At 36.0% G+C, this 18039-nt stretch overlaps 2 protein-coding genes across 2 annotated transcripts; one reads left to right on the top strand and one right to left on the bottom strand.

Moving 5' to 3' along the window:
• Positions 1–238: 238 nt before the first annotated feature.
• LOC104106774 (uncharacterized) lies at positions 239–916 on the bottom strand. Its single transcript, XM_009615397.1, has one exon. The coding sequence runs from the start codon at positions 914–916 to the stop codon at positions 239–241; it is 678 nt and encodes a 225-aa protein (XP_009613692.1).
• A 9679-nt stretch (positions 917–10595) lies between these two features.
• On the top strand, positions 10596–17801 carry LOC104106767 (protein STRUBBELIG-RECEPTOR FAMILY 8). The gene is made up of 16 exons (XM_009615387.4): positions 10596–10924; positions 11421–11553; positions 11643–11714; positions 11800–11865; positions 11957–12028; positions 12159–12230; positions 12858–12929; positions 13008–13073; positions 13170–13235; positions 13321–13631; positions 13782–14038; positions 15213–15484; positions 15567–15702; positions 16158–16300; positions 16387–16543; positions 17359–17801. Exons 1-16 carry the CDS (start codon positions 10792–10794, stop codon positions 17506–17508), a joined length of 2178 nt encoding a protein of 725 aa, XP_009613682.1. The 5' UTR covers positions 10596–10791; the 3' UTR covers positions 17509–17801.
• The last annotated feature ends 238 nt before the right edge of the window (positions 17802–18039 follow it).

Here is an 18039-nt window from a genome sequence, read left to right on the forward strand (position 1 = left end):
CATCAATATCCAAGCTATCGAACAATTTAAGTGCTTTCTCTAAAGAATCGTCTAGATATACACTCTGATCTATCAGTTTCTCATCCACCTCCATAACAGATATCATAGAGAGCTCCTCATAATGGCGGGGAAGTTGAATCGCCTTGTAAACATTGAAAATAGCTTCCTCGTTGTCCACCCTCATAATCATTTTTCCCTCTCTTACTTTAATAATTGCATCACTTGTAGCCAAGAGAGGTCATCCTAATATGATTGGGACTTGTTCATCAGCCTCATAATCTAGGATAATGAAGTCCGCTGGGAAGATGAATTTCTCAATTTGCAACAACACATCTTCAATCACTCCTTCAGGGTAAGCTATGGATTTATCAGCTAGTTGCAACATCATAGTGGTTGGTCTTGGAGCTCCCAGACCCAATTTCTTGAACAAGGACAAGGACATTAGATTTATGCTCGCCCCCAAATCACAAAGAGCACGTTTCACATCAATATTACCAATCCGCACAGGGATAGTGAAGTTGCCAGGGTCCTTAAGCTTTTGAGGAAGCTTGTTTTTGACTCTCGAAGTGCACTCCTCAGTAAGTGCAACTGTCTCGAATTTAGCCAATCTCCTCTTGTGAGCCACTATATCTTTGATGTACTTAGCATATTTTTGAATTCCACGGAGTACATCCACCAATGGAATATTTAATTGAACGTGGCTCAACATAGAGAGAAATTTGTTAAACATGCGATCATCAATCTTCTTCTGTAACCTTTGGGCGAAAGGTGACGGTGGCCTTGCAGCACTCACTGGCTCTGAACTTGCATCATCTTTCTTTGACTCGGGTGTTGCCTTAGAAATCAACCCCCCCTCAGGTGTAGGCTTATCTTTTCTCTTCTTCCAATTTCCTCCGGTTTCTGAGTGTGACTGCATTAACTTGAGGGTTCTTCTCTGTATCACTAGGAAGAGCGCCTGCAGGCCTGGTATTTTGATTTGATGCTAACTGCCCAACTTGCCTCTCAAAATTTCTGAAATCGGTCCTGAGTTGTTGATTGTCAAGCAACAACTTCTTTAATAAGTCATTTGTACTCTCCTTAACTTGCTGGGGTGGCTTCTGAGGTTGACTGTAGTTTCCTTGGGGTCTATACTGATTCTGAGTCGCCTGATTTCCACCCCAGGAGAAAGGGTGATTCTTCCAGTTTGGGTTGTAAGTGTTCCCATATTGTGCATGCAGATTCATCGGACCCTTGCTTTATTGCCCCACATAATAGATGGATTCTGGATTCGTGGGACATATGTCACTCGTGTGACCTTCAACACATAACTCATAGCAAGTCGACAAGTGTTGCACATGTTGCATCTGTTGCATTTGGTGCATTGTCATTCTATTTATCTGATTTGCTGATTTCGCTATATCTTCTCTCATGGCTGAGAAATCATCAAGCTCAATTACACCTGCTGCCTTCTGTTTAGGTGCTCTTCGTGATTCCCCATCTCCTTGCCAATTATTATCATTAGCAGTGAAATTGTTTAGCAGGAGTTGGATTTCACTATACGACATTGCCATGTAACTACCCCCACAAGCTAAATCAAGATTCATCTTTGATGTCTCGTCTAACCCATCAACAAAAGTGTGACCCAACATCTCATCAGTCTGATAATGATGTGTGCAGTGTCTGAGTAGCTTCTTGTATTTTTCCCAAGCTTGACGAAGAGTCTCTCCCTCCCGTTGTTGGAACCCAAGAATCTGGCTCCTCGGCGACTTTGTCTTTTTAGTGGGAAAAAACTTGATTAAGAATTTTCTTGCTAGATCATCCCAAGTGTGGATCGAGTTCGGGGGCTCTTTTTGCAACCATTCTTTGGTTTCCCCCAACAGTGAAAAGGGGAATAATGTCAGTCTGACATAATACTTAGAGACGTTCGGATAATTGTAAGTATCCGTAATTTCCAGGAAGTTCTAAATATGATGATGCGGGTCTTCATGAGATAAACCCACATACTGCCCTGTGGACTAAATCAGCTGGACCATGTACTGTTTGAGTTCAAAATGACCTGTGATATCAGGCTTCACAATAGCCTGGGTCATATTAGCAAGATTGGGCCTAGCGGCTTCTATCACCGGTCACTCTTCATTAACTGCCATCTCTAGCAGTTGTGGTTGAACTACGATGTCCAACTCTCTTTCTATTCTAGTTCTAGCTTTGACTTCCCTCCTCACCCTGTGAAGTGTTCGTTCAATTTCCGGATCAAGAGGAAGGAGGTTGTTTGCGCTTCTATTCCTCCGCATTCAAGAGAAGAGCATGCATTAACACAAAGCAAACTGAAAATTAAAATTTGAACAAATAACTAATAAAAGCTTAACTCGTATCCTATTTCGTCTCAGCTTCAGCTTCTCAGCATCGCATCCACCCTCTGTTCCTTCATCTCTGTTGTGCCCAGGTGCGGATGCTAATGCGGATGCCTTAGCCCGACTTCACTGCTAGGGGTGCACCAAATACATTTTTTACTAGGTTGGATGCCACGCATCCACCCTCTTCTCCTATAGCCGGAGCATCTTTTCTTCATATTTTTGCACTCCAAACGCCCGAAATCATCACACACAACTCAATTAGTCATAAAACTAATAATTAACACATGTCGGGCATTCTAAACACCATAAAGCACCAAAAAGCGATTAAAATATGGGTAAAGTAATATTAAAACATATAGAAATATGCCCAAAATCACCTACCACATAATACACATCTTCTATAGTATGAGAGAGTGATTTACCAACCTTGCCAATACCTGTTATCTGGCCTTTTTTCCCATTTCCAAATGACACACTCCCTTCTTGGAAGGCTGTCAGTGAGAGAAAGTTTTTCTTTTCTCCATTCATATGTCTTGAGCATCCACTGTCTAGATACCAATCCTGATTGTTTTCTCTCACCTTAGCCTACACCAAAATTCACGAGTTAGTTTTGGGAATCCAGACTAGCTTGGGTCCCTTTTTGTTTGAAAAATGATGAATCAGATCCCTTCTTGCCCAGAAGGGGAGAGGATTAGACGCTATTTTTTTGTTAACCTTAATCTACTTAGTATAGATAGGATGATTAACCTTTGGCTCCTCTTCTTTCTTCACATTTTAGCAATACCAAAGGTGTTTTTAAACTTAGCATAAATTAAGGCAGGACAAGTGTCTCTAAAGTGTCCTACTCTTCCATAATGAGTGTACATGTTATTTTCAGAAATTCCTACATACTTTGGGTCAAACTTAGGGACATGTTTTCTGTAGCCAATTCTAGATTTGTTAGGGCTACAGTTTTCATTCAGCCAATTCAAGGCATCAGAAGATCTATGCCATTTGCTTAGTCTAGAGAGTTCATAATTATCCCTTTCTAGGTTTTCATGGAGGACTTTATTTCTATATTCAGCATCATAAAGATTACGGCAAATGGCCAAATATACCCCTCTACTTTCGAAAATGGTCTAAGAATACCCCTCGTTATACTATTGGGTTATCTATACCCCTGCAGTCATACTTTTGGTTCAAATATACCCCTCATTTAAACGGAGGGACATGTGTCATCGTCCTGTTGATCAATTCTAAATATCTCCTAATTAATTAAAAAGAATCATTACCCATACACGAAAAACAAAAATTTGTAAAAACTGGAAAAAACTGAAATTATTTTTACTAAAAACTGGAAAAAACGAAAATATTTTTTTCCAGTTTTTACAAAAAAACTGTCTTAGAAAAAACTAAAACATATTTTCTAAAACAATGTTTAAATAAAAACTGAAAAAACAAAAAGCTGAAAATCAATTTTCTAAAGCAAGTAAAAACTAGAAAAAACTGAAATATTTTTAACTAAAAATCGAAAAAAAAAATATTTATTTTTTCAGTTTTTACAAAAATATTGCATTAGAAAATTACTTTTTAGGTTTTTTTTTTTCCAGTTTTTACAAAAATATTATTTTAGAAAATATGTTTCAGCCTTTTTTAAAGCAGTTTTTTTGTAAAAACCGGAAAAAAAATATTTTCGTGTTTTTCAGTTTCTAGTAAAAAATATTTCAATTTTTTTCAGTTTTTACAAAAAAATTGGTTTAGAAAATTGGTTTTCAGCTTTTGTTTTTAAGTTTTTTCTAAGGCAATTTTTTTGTAAAAACTGGAAAAAAAAAATATTTTCGTTTTTTCCAGTTTTTAGTAAAAATAATTTCAGTTTTTTCCAATTTTTACAAAAAAAAAAATTATTTTTCGTGTATGGGTAATGATTCTTTTTAATTAATTAGGAGATATTTAGAATTGACCAACAGGACGATGACACGTGTCCCTCCATTTAAATGAGGGGTATATTTGAACCAAAGTACGACTACACGGGTATAGATAACCCAATAGTATAACGAGGGGTATTCTTAGACCATATTCGAAAGTAGAGAGGTATATTTAGCCCTTTGCCGTAAAGATTATCATTAGCAATTTTTAGTTCCTTTTCAAGCTTATCCTACAGATCACTCATTTTTCCTTTGTCATGTGTATCAAGAGACTTCTCATTCTTAGAAGTAAGTTCAAGAACCCGGTTCTTAAGGCCTTTGACTTGTTTCTCTAAACTAGCTTTGTCAGATTCAAGCTCTTTGATGTCAAATTTGACACAATAAAGGTTGTTGATTAGCTGATCATTTCCATTACTCATTTTATCCATTTCATTCATTAAGGTCACAATTATGGTCATCAGTTACTTTTTGGACATAACATGAATATTTTCTTTCAAGTCAGATATACTTATCTGGTTTGCCTCATCTTCAGTTTCTGAATCACTAATGGCCATTATTCCTATCACTTCTTCCTCTATTTTTGATTCTTCAATCGCCATCAGAGCCACTTCGATGTTTTCATTTCCAAAGTTAATTTCCATGATCCTCCATATGTCATGAGCAAATATGCAAGAGGACACTCTGAGGAGGGTGTTTCTAGACAGACTTCTGTAGAGAAAGTTTTTTGCTTTAGCATTTTTCTGAACTAGCTAACGATCATCCTCATCGTATTCTTCTTCTCTTTTGTTGCACTTGTTACCTTCACCATCCAATTTGATTGGGAGAATTGGTACATGAATGACAATTACCCATAGGTCAAAGTTAGTAGCCTGAAGAAATGTTTCCATACGTAGCTTCCATTTATCATAGTGGTGTTCATCAAACAAAAGAGGTTTTCCAATGTGCATCCCAAGCTGTACTGAGGGTTCTGTCTTCACAGCTTGGTGTTCATCAATCACAGCATAGAGACTTATAGCCTCATCCTCATTTTCTTCCTCTTGATCACTCACTACAAAAAAAAAAACTGAAATTAGCTATGAACGTCTAATCTGTCGCTAAAACGCTCGTAGCTAGCATAAGTTCTTGATAATCTGTTGCTAATCTGTCGCTAAATGAGATTAGTGATAGATTTTTCTGTTTAGCTACATAATTTGTTCATCGCTAAAACCTGATTTTTTAGTAGTGACTCCCACTATCCTCATATGCTGCCAGGAATGCCTGCTTCATGGCTTCAGTAAATCCTTTGCCTAGGATTTTTCCTTTATTGGAACCCTTTTCTCTCATCTTCTTCCGTTTCTCCTTTTCAGCTCGTTCTTTCCTCCACTCGATTTCCCAAATTGGGCAGTCCTTTACCATGGGATCTATCTTGCCACACTTGTAGCACCCATCATAGTTAGCTTTGTCGGCCTGCTTGTGTTTACTACTGGTCTCTCTCTTGGATGCACTTTTGGAATTCTTCATGAACCTCTTAAACTTGGCAAACATTGCTAAATTAGGATTATCATAGTCATATTCATCATCCTCATATGCTTTAAGAACCAATGCTTTATCCTTCTTTGGTTCTTCTTTGCGCAGTTCTACCTTTCTCATTTCATGAGTTTTTAAGTTTCCAACCAACTCATGAAGTGAGATTTTATCCAATTCCTTGGCTTCCTGAATTGCAGTGACTTTTGATTCCCATGAAGCTCGAAGGATTCTTAGAACTTTGCTAGCCAACTCTTCTAAGGTAAACACCTTTTCAAGTGATTTCAGTTCATTGGTTATTATAGTGAACCTAGTCATCATATCCTGGATGGGCTCATACTCCTTCATGGAGAAAAGCTCATAGTTTCTCATGAGAAGTTCAATCCTTGATCTCTTTACTTGATTTGTTCCTTCATGAGCAGTTTGGAGTGTATCCCATATCTACTTCGCATTAGAGCACAAAAAAATTCTATTGTACTCATTAGGACCAAGTCCACATATAAGGATTTTCTTAGCCTTTGCATTCTTCTTCATCATTCTGAAATCTGCTGCCACAAATTCGGAGGGGTCCTTAGGAACTGTTTCACTTTATGCATTTTGTTTAGTAGGAATCAAAGGACATTGGTTTAATATGGTCCATAGTTTATAGTCTTCAGCTGTCAAGAAATCTTCCATTCTTGCTTTCCACCAACTGTAATATTTTCCATTGAACAAGGGTGATCTGGTAGTTGATTGTCCTTCATTAATTCCAGGTGGATCACTCATCTTTCTTCCAAGAGCTCTCTAGGTATTAGCCGTATAAATGAGATAACCTGCTCTGATACCAATTGTTAGTTTGAGTGCCCGTATAGATTACTAAAGAACTTGGTTCTTTACCATATTCCTTAAGCGTAAAGTAAATAAATAATACAATGAACACAATGATTTTTACTGGAAAATCACCCGGCTCAAAAGGTGCAAAAACCACGACCTATCACGTAGGATTTTCAACTCCAACTCCATTAGAATAATGAGCCAAAATGTATCAATTACAAGACTGTAATTCAATACTCTCCAGTACTCCTACTACTCCTATTTGATTCACAAGTTACTCTAACTTGTAAAATAAAATATTCACTCCAACTCACTAACTGTTTATGACGTTTGATTACAACTCAATTTCTTAAAACACATTCACTAGACTAACTCGGAAGAATATAAAGCAAGTACTCAACATAAGTAAAAATAATTTATTGACACTTTAGTTGATTTGTAAAAGGATAGGTCAGAAGTCCAAAGTCAATCTTATTTAAACACGACTTGGGATCTTCTAGGAGTCATATTCATAGCCAGTTTCCTCTTTGATAGGACTCCTACTGTTCCAAGGATTCCACAAACTTTGGGACTTTTGTCTCTGACTGACTTATCCGTATCTTCTTGAGCAACAACCCTTATCACTTATAGTAGCCATCTTCCATCAAACTCGGACATGGATAACTTTGAGATAAAGTTATTGTCTTATTCATACGTACAAATATCAATCATGAGGAGATGATCCTTTAACCTGAGGAGCTAGTTTTTCACAACAGTTAAGCAACTACATTGAGGACGTGGTTCTTTGAGCAAGTAGTCACACTTTGTTAATCATCAAAACTTCAATACTCAACAAATTTCCCCTTTTTGATGATAACAAACTTTGTACACAGAACCAGGCAATCACATCAAAGAACCAGATGATCACAACAAGTACTTTTAACATACATGTACGTTCACAACCCACCAACCTTCCAACCTTATCCAACAAACAGGAGCTATAATTTTTGAAAACTTACATCTGAATGGCAAAGCTGGAGTTTCAACCTTTTTACTGCATGAAACATATAGAGTACAATATATGTTATTTGCGTCGTGCCTACATTGTAATGAGTTTAAACGGTTAATTGTTTCCTGATATTAATTGTTAATTTGCTGTTATTATCATTTGTTTGTCTGGTAATTTTCTCAACTGTATATTAGAGTCATTACATAAAAATCTAGCTAACAAGTTAAATAACTCACTTAAATGCCTATGCCCAAGTATGACCGTTATCGAGAGGGCATTAAATAGAAAGAGAGCACTGAATTAAGTCTAAGTGGTTAGTTCACAATAATAACATGTCGTACCAAAAGATTAAATTCTATCGAACTTCAATTTTAACCAACTGGAAGGTAAACGCGACCAATGAAAAGAAGTTGCAACGGATCATTATCTCAATGAGTTTTTTTTAATCATTTTCTAGCAATATATATATGCATGAAATTAAATACAACTATATTACATACTTCTTAGAGTACATTTTAAGACTTGCAATAAGTAAAATAGATTTTTCTTGATCATTGATCCATAAGAAAATCATGTTTTCTTCTGAGCTGTTTAATTAATCAACTTAATTAACAGGCCTTAATGCTAGCTAGTTAGGCCTTAAAAATTTTCTTTATGTGCAAGTTAGATCTACTTTTCTACCAACAACATCATGTTCTGGGTTTTGATAATTGTGGTCGTGACACTGAGTTCAAGAACTCTACATCTTTACTATTACCCCCTTCCTCACCATATATTTTGTCCATATTGATTTTTCAAAAGTCAAACCATATATATTTTGAAAAAATACATTTTAGATCAATGTGGTCTGGCATTTTCTCAAACTCCGTAGTAGACTAGGAACTTATTAGTAACGGATTGCTCTTTAATGTAATTTTAGAAAATTCTGAAACATTTTATGTGATAGCGCTTTCTATCTAGTTTACTATTTTCTTGCTTGGTTATAATGCTTTTTGAATGTATAGTAGTCATAATGTTACTTTGACCAAACTCAACTCGTACATGGGAAAATATTTTGAAACACAACTCATTGCTTATTATAGAGTTTACTTGTAATTTTCGTATAACTGATTTGATTTTGTTATATTGTTAGTGCAAAATACTTATACTTTATTTTGGGAGGAGAAACGTGCACAAAAAACTTAACATGAATATGAACGTCTATTAATCTCGTGAGCAAAAAGACATCGTTATAATGCAGAGTTGTTAAAAGATGGAATCTAAAAAGACTCACGAGATAGACATTGCTTTATGCTCTTAGAATGGAATCTAATTTGTGATGCTGCCTCTAATCTCAAGTGAACAAAAAGTTCCTGTCTCTTCCTATTTATGTAAACGAGGGTTGGTTTGTATCTATATGAAGAAACTCCATCAAACATCAGTCAAAGAGGAAACGTTTCAAAGTAATAAAAAATATTCCAATCTTCCCTTCTATGTTAATCAATTTAGCTGAATATACTAAAGAAATAATGTTCTAATCTCTTTAGGAAAGTGGTTTTGGAAGACTCCGTTTATATAATACATAGTCGATTTCAAATTCAAATACGATAAAGTGACTACTCCCAGTGACTCTATCGTAAAAGTAAACTAGTAAACGGATGAATAAGATATTTAGACCTGAATAGCATAATAAATATCTACAAATATCTTTTCTATTATAATCTAATAGCATAAGTTAAATATAATTTTTATGTAAAATTGAACATATAAGTTACTTAAGTAACTTTTAATTCCCTACTTGTGAGATTTTACTGAGTTGTTGTTGTTGTTAAGTAATTTTTAATAATTCCTAGTATTATCAATACCAACAATTATAGTAATTATTAGTATTTAATTTAGTTCAGACTACAGAATTAGGCGAATTCGTAATCACACTTTTTATATATTGCTTATGAAACACTAATAAATGGTTCTTTACTAAAAGATTATCCAAAATGCCAATTCGTCGGTTCAAAGTTACAATCTTGTTTACACTTGAAGAACACTTGTAAGAATTTGGTTCCTAGCAAGCTTTCCTACTCAAAGAATCTTCAACAACTCTATTTCATAGATTTTAAAGAGTTTCCGATCATAAATTATAAAATTTATTTATCAAAATTAAAGAAACATATAACTAAGTGAAAGGGGAAATGTTGATTAAGAAATTCTTTTATTTTACGGAAAATTTTGATTACAGAAGGTGTATTCCCATGTTCTTTTTGGATGAATTATTTTGAGTTTATTTGGTAGATTTGATGGATCAGAATTTGCTTTTCCAAGTTCCAACTAAGGAAGTCAAACATGTGGAAATTAGGAAAAAGTTGCAGTAATGACAAAAGCTACCCCTCCAAATTCACATCCCTACAATTTAGTCCCTTTCAATAATGCCTCCTGAAAGAAAGTCTAATCTTATTCCGCATGCCCAGTGCCCCGTTCATACCCCATTATTTATTATTTCCAAATCCTACGTCGGTAATGAAATGGTACATTGGCAATAAGCCTCATTTATGAGGGGCAGTTTCGTCCACTAAAAAGGTCTTCCCTTTAAAGTAATTTTCTTTTTCGAATTCCCTTTAAAGTAATCTTCCTTGCAAAGATGTCGCTTGCCGGTTGACTGCCTACTTCATACCAAACTTTTCACTCCCAATTTTTTAAAGAGATCTTTTCCAATCATGATAGCAATAAAATAAGAAACTACTGTAACAAATTACTCCATTACATCGCAAAGAAGAAGATAAATACTAAAAATAGCAAAGCTCAAATATAAGAATGAATGCATCCAAAGTTTTATGCGAATTCGAATATTCATTTCTTAATTTAAAAAAGAAATTACATATCAAGAAATTATATCAAAAGTATTATTGATTTTAAATTTGTGATCTACTAATGTTAAGAGTTTAAATGAGACCTAGCGGAATAAATTTGAGTTGGTATTTAGTTAAGTAATTTCTTAATTAAAGCTACTACGAGTATATTATCTTTCTTAATTTTTCGCCGACAGCTATAGATACACACTACAAGTGGAGTCGTACATATAAATTTCTCTTTCTTCATTGCTAGGAAGAGAGTTAGGAATGAGGGAGCTCTTTTAACGATGGTGACACCTACTACCACTAGTGCCAATGTTACCTTGTTATTCCCATGTCTCTCCTCTTTGATTTTTCCCTTTAGCTCTGTTTCTGCCCAACCCCTTTAATTAATTCTTGTCGCACTAAGATATAACAAGAACATTATGGCAGAAATGAAGAGAAATAGGTGTAAGCAGGACACCCTTTTCCCCCCTTTGCTAGTAGTGGTGGTGATCGTGGCAGCATTTTTTAGCTCATCTCTTCTTGTTGTTGAAGCAAACACTGATCCTAATGATTGTGAGTTTTCCCACCTTTTACCTTTTGCACCTCACTGATTTTTTAAAATCTTGGATCCGTATCTAGAACATGATTGTTTGATGTTTGAATGCCTGAATTGATTAATGTGGTAATGTATTTGCTTGCCCATTTTCTGGGATTCCTTTTTCCCCCTTCTTGTTGGTTTTCTGAGTCAATGCAAGTCAAAGATTGAGTCTTGATTCTTTTTGTACTAAAAATAATATAACTCATCTATTTTATTTGGATGTTTTTGAGATTGTGATCTAAGAAGGCATGCGTTTGGATTGGAATGTTAAACTTGTTTGATTTGAATGCAGGATTTGTTGTTTTAGTACTATCTTTTCTTGCACATTCTAAGTGTCTTCCTTCTTTTTAGCTAGTTTCAGAGCCAATGCTAGTTAAAGATTGAGGCTTTCCTACATAAACATTGAATCTTGTTTTTCTTGTTGGAGAGATTATCTGGCTATGTTCATTGCCTGACTCTTGTAATCTGCAGTGCAAGCTCTTCAGGTCTTGTATAGTTCGTTGAATAGTCCTTCACAACTCACTAATTGGAAGTCTAATGGTGGTGATCCCTGTAACGAGTCTTGGAAAGGAATCAGCTGTCAGGGAACTTCCGTTGTTTCAATGTAAGTTTGTATACCGTTAACCTAGTGCACGTAGTTGTACATTTTAGTTATGATTTGATTGATATAACATTTGGTTCTTTCTGTGACAGTCAAATTCCTGATTTGGGACTCAATGGAACGTTGGGATACATGCTCAATGGTCTTACCTCGTTAAAGAACTTGTAAGAACTTTTTCATTTAGTGGTATAGGGTAATTTAGACCTTCTATTGCAATAAAATTAAACTTCTGCACTCTGTTGTCTTTAGGGATATGAGCGGCAACAACATTCATGATTCTATTCCATATCAGCTTCCACCCAATCTCACCAGCCTGTAATGTTCGCTCCTTATAAAGTGTTTGGTTTATTTGAAAACTTTTCTGCTTGTGATTGACTCACTGACAATATAATCATTGTCAATGCAGGAATCTTGCAAAGAACAATATAAGTGGCAACGTTCCTTATTCTATTGCTGGCATGGTTACACTTAATTATCTGTGAGTGGCCAGACTTGCTACGGTCTTTCCCAAAACAAAATTAGCATTTGCTTGGTCTTCGTTTTCTTCTTTCGTTGATCATTTCTGGCAATGTTTTTCAAAATAGCTAACTCAGCAGTTCATTTTTTAGGAATCTTAGCCGTAATTCACTCTCTCAAACAATTGGAGATGTGTTCACCAACCACTCCGACCTGGCAACCTTGTAAGTATTCTACTAATCTTTACTTATTTGATGTTTTCTGGTTCCTTTCTTTTCTTCTCTTCTTACTTCTTCTGCCTTCTTTATTTTTATTTTTCTGAATAACTTTTTAAATGAGTTCATACATTGCCACAGTTGAAGTTCTCCTTTTCCTATTCCAGTTCAAGTCCAGTTACTAGGTTGAATTCATCATAACATGGTGGCTCCAACCTGTAGTTTCTGGCCCTTCATTTGTTTTGATTTGCCTACAATGGACAGACATGAGTGCTTCCAGACGTAGATAACACATGCTAAATATAGGATGTAATCATGTATAGATGTCTTTTAGATTCGCTATCTGCTCAATTTTAACGAACAATGATTTGCAAACTCCAACTTTTTATTTTCTTTCATACACTTTTTATGTGAAAAATCATTTTGATTGTAATAGGATTGGTGTCCTGCTCCTCTTTGAAGCTTTAATTGCTTTTCGTTTTCATTTATTGGATCTATCAGAATCCAATTCAAGGAAACAGTGAAATTTGCGGTAGCGCTCAGAACCCTGCTGAGCTTTCTGGCTATGTTGATTCCTCATGGCTTGAGAAGATTTGTTTCACTAGTTTTAATCTCACTGATTTGCTGCTACTGCAGGGATTTGTCTTCGAATAACTTTTCTGGAGATCTCCCTCCTTCATTCAGTTTGTTGACAAATCTTTCCACACTGTAAGTACAATAATTTTCTACTCATAGGATTTACTGTTCCTTTGTTTGACTTGCACATGATATTGAAATTTCTGGCAGCCATCTGCAAAACAATCAGCTCAGTGGTACTCTCAATATCCTGGTTGGTTTACCTTTGACTAATTTGTAAGTCTCAACACTTTATTCGTAAATTAATGGGCATAGCTAGTTTGATTCAATGTCAATAGAGATTTTTATGGGAAAAACAAAACCTTTCTGCAGAAATGTTGCAAAGAATCATTTTAATGGATGGATCCCAAATGAACTCCTATCTATCCCTAACTTCGTGTAAGTGTCTTCACATCTTATATATTTTTACATGGTTTAGACTGTTACAGTTTCAAGGGGTGTGACATAACGTCTAACATGACAGATACGATGGAAATTCTTTTGCAAATGGTCCAGCTCCTCCTCCACCACCATACACTCCACCTCCTCCTGGCAGATCTCGCAACAACCGTAACCGCTCTCCTCCTCGTTCACGTACAAGACCAGGTTCTAATCCAGAAAATGGCGATAAAAAGAAGGGATTGACAACTGGAGCTATCATTGGCATAGTTCTTGGATCTTCTCTAGCAGTTCTTTTTGCTCTGGTAGCACTTGTATTTTGCTTCCGGAGGGGTAAGGGCAAGGAAATTGCTGCTAGACCCTCTTCAGGAAGTCTTCCAGTTAACACAGAAAAAGGTTTGTTCTATTAACTTTTTTCCTCCTGACTCATTATTGTGATTGGTGCTAATATCCTCAGATGAAAAACCATTGTATTGTGATGTACTATCTTCATTTGGAAATTGGCACTAGCTTGGTTCATTTCTCATATATTCTGCTTAATCTTAGTGAATATGGAGGTACAAGAGCAAAGGGCAAAGCCTGCGGCTGCTGTAGCTGACTTGAAGCCCCCACCTACAGAGAAGGTGACAGTTGAAAGGATACAAGGGAAGAATGGATCTGTAAGGAGAGTGAAGTCCCCGATAACTGCAACTTCTTATACTGTTGCTGCTCTGCAAACATCAACAAACAGCTTCAGTCAAGAAAATCTCATCGGTGAAGGATCTCTCGGGCGTGTTTATAGGGCAGAGTTTCCTAACGGGAAGGTAATTTGAGATGTTTACTTTCCAATTGTTATACCATGTCACTTCTTACCTTTGGTACTTATGTGGGATGTGCATTCGAACTATTTAAAGCTGAACAACATTGAATAAAGTTAATCTGTCACTCAAGGACATCCTCATTTTGATGCTTTGAGAATTTGCATACTTGTGAGTTGTATAATGTTCATCGGATCCTCAAGGACATCAAAAGAGGTATATAAAGATCTTGGCCACTCCACCCATCACCATAAGGTTTTGGGTGGTTGCTAAGATGCTTTGACATGGTATCGAGCCATTAAACGTGCGGGAGATTGTTGTGTTATATAAATGTTACCTTACTCAAAAAAAGAAAAAAAAGATTGTTGTGTTATATAATTTCCCGCCTCGGTAAATGAGGGGGCATCCAAAGCAGTTTATGAACATCTTGTCCTACCATATCCATTGCCTTAATGTTTGGGTGGAACTGTCAGATTCTTTCACAATATTCTTTTTCTGGCAATCTTTACAAGGGTAAATATTTGATCTGTGTATTACTAAAGCTAATTAGAAGTTAGCACACTTCTTGATGCTCTGCTGCATGGAAGTTAAAATTTTAGGTCTTCTTGCTAGTAGGTAATCTGTTTAGTGATTCTTTACTGAGATTATGTCCTTGATACTCTTTGATTCACCTTGCCTGTTGGATCTTTTACATAGTTGATTGCCCACAATTGGCTCAGGTTGTGATGAACACGTGGCAATTGTTCACTCCTCTGTGTGGTCACATCTTTGCTTTTGTCTGTCGTCTTGTATTGATGGGTGTAATAATATGGCCACTTTGATGGTCATCTCACTTCTCTTCTCAGCCAGAACTAATTATGATATTCTAACCTTGTCCTTCGGTTATATGATGTAGTCTTAAGCAAAAACGTTCTTAAAAGTTTTAGAGTTCGACTTAGTATATCTTCTACTTTTTGGTTTATTATAGGATGTGCTGCTGGTTATTTCTTTTCTAATGAACCAATGTCGACTATTTCTCTGCTCCCAACTTGATGCCAACTGTTCAAATAAATGATTTGATATTTGACGTGTCAATAACAGTATTGATAGGGAAACTTTTATTTTGCATTCATGTAGCTTCTATAGAACATGCTAACTGAAACTGTCAATGGTCGTATGAACTAACAACTGTCTATACCAGATAATGGCCATCAAAAAGATCGATAGTGCAGCATTGTCGCTGCAGGAGGAAGATAACTTTCTTGAAGCTGTCTCAAATATGTCAAGGCTGAGACACCAAAACATTGTTGCATTGATAGGATACTGTGCCGAGCACGGGCAGCGTCTTCTGGTTTATGACCATGTCGCAAATGGTAGCTTGCATGATATGCTGCACTTTGCTGATGAGAGGAGCACATTGCTTACTTGGAATGCACGGGTTAGAGTAGCACTTGGCACTGCTCGAGCTTTAGAGTATGTAGTAGCTGTATAGTATTTTACATGTCTCAGCCCATTATTGTTGGGTTGGCTTAAAATTTAAACCTCGCATTTTCAGGTACTTGCATGAAGTTTGTCTACCTTCTGTTGTACATAGAAATTTCAAATCCGCAAATATTTTACTAGACGAAGAGCTCAATCCTCATTTATCAGATTGTGGGTTAGCAGCTCTGAATCCAAACACAGAACGCCCGGTGAGTTAGTAAAGCTGATTGTCTGTAATCTAAATTATTATTGTCGTTTGTTGTTTATAATGTTGGGTGGTACATATAATGTTTATGACATGATGACAATCAATTTACCAGTTGAAATACTCTAGTAAGAGCAAATATTGATAAGCAGTTGTTTCTCGGTACAGCTTTAAAGACTAGTCATGAATTGGAGATTCTGATTGTGACAGCTTAATTTTGTTTTTGTTCTTCTGGAGCTTGTTAGGTGCTTAAACACGCTCATTACCAATGTGCACAACCTTTAGTGAAGACCCATTTTCCCCAGCCTAGAAAATCCTTTTAGTTGTGTCAATGGTTTTTGGAAAAGAAAGAATCTCCTTATGCAGAAGTTCCTGTGAAGGAAGCTCATGCTTCAAAAGGCTAACTGATTATGGTAATGATTATTGCCTAAAGTTGTAATTTCCTCTTAATGTTGACAGGTTTCATCCACACAGATGGTTGGTTCATTTGGTTATAGCGCTCCGGAATTTGCTTTATCTGGAATATATACTGTAAAAAGTGATGTATACAGTTTCGGTGTGGTAATGTTGGAGTTGCTGACAGGAAGGAAGCCACTTGATAGGTAAACTTGATTATGCAGACATTGCTAGTTGACTTACTCTGTTGAATTCTATTAATGACCTGATATTTTGTTAATAAATCATTTAGTTCAAGAATGAGATCGGAACAGTCACTTGTGAGATGGGCTACGCCTCAACTCCATGATATAGATGCCTTATCAAAAATGGTTGATCCTGCACTAAATGGCATGTATCCTGCAAAGTCTTTGTCCCGATTTGCTGATATTATTGCACTTTGTGTTCAGGTGAGATTTTACATGCACAATCTTTCATTTGGAGTATACACATTTGTTTATCTATCTGTAGGAAGCTTAACAGATGAAAGGACTCCCAAAATATCTGATGGAAGGGAAAGTCAATAATCATAGGGAATTTACATACTCAAGGACCAAATGCTACAGCAAATAAATGACCTTTCTTGCATTTAGAGGTCGTTTGGTAGGGTGTATAAGAATAGTACTGAATAGAGTGTATTAGTAATGCTGGGATTATTTCTTATCCACAATTTGGTTTGGTGTATTAAAAATAACTTGCATTGCATAGGGGTGTATACGTGCTTATCCATGTATTAAAAACCATGATATTATTAATGCCATGGTTTGCTATGTATTAGTTATACATAGGATAATACCAAATAGGGTGTATAACTAATACATGTATTAGTTATACATAGGTTGAAGAACACCACCAAACAAGGGATTAATTATACTAAAGCTAATACATGTATTATTTTCCCCTAATACAATCCTACCAAATGACCCCTTAATGCCTATGAGTCTTGGTATGGCGGCCCAAATGGTTAATAAAGTTTGGGAACTTCGAAGGCAAAGTTATTGCATACCATGGTCGAAAGTGACTTTTAGTTGAGCTTTTCTTTATGTAAGGCACCTTCGAGATCAGCCAACTCATGAAGAAAGATTTGGTGGACTCAACCAAAATATAATGAATACTTGCTCATTGATATACCTGAAGTGAATTACTTTACTTTCAATAATTTGAATGTGACCTTTTTCTCTCTGGTAGTAACCTTTTTACATCCGGTCAATTATTTCTTGTACAGCCTGAACCTGAGTTTCGACCCCCAATGTCTGAAGTTGTGCAAGCACTGGTCCGATTAATGCAAAGGGCGAGTGTGGTCAAAAGGCGATCCAGTGATGAATCAGCTTTCACATACAAGACTCCAGATCATGAAACGGTTGACATGCCATAATAGAAACTTACATGATGAAGCAGCCTTTGCAATTTTGTAAGTAACTTCTGCAAAGGTCAAGGATAACTATGGCGGATAAATTTCGGAGGTGTCAATACCAGACACATTAAAAATGTAATTATTTTTCACATCTTTCCATCCCAATTTGAGGTACATAATTCACTGACAATGTCCTTCAGAGTGTATTTACAACCATCGTTGGGATAATGGATATATGTCAAGATCATCACTGTCAATAAGAATACTGCAACAAATTATCATTCTATGTTGTTTATATTACAATTTTTCCAGCAGTACTCTTGGCTTGCCTGCCGGCTATGGTTGATCATTGTTCTCATTAGGATTTTCTGCATTTATTCCAAGATTATGATAAACAGCATACATATTGCTTTTTCTTTTTTGGATCTTTCTTTCAGTTTTCCAGTCACTAAATTGGTCAATCCAGGCGAGCTAAGTTTTTTAAACAAGAGTAGGAGTCCACATCTGCAAGCGTGTTTCTTTTCTCTCTTTTGACTAAATGTAAAAGAATGC

Source organism: Nicotiana tomentosiformis, chromosome 2 (assembly GCF_000390325.3).
Source record: "Nicotiana tomentosiformis chromosome 2, ASM39032v3, whole genome shotgun sequence".
Taxonomy (NCBI): Eukaryota; Viridiplantae; Streptophyta; class Magnoliopsida; order Solanales; family Solanaceae; genus Nicotiana; species Nicotiana tomentosiformis.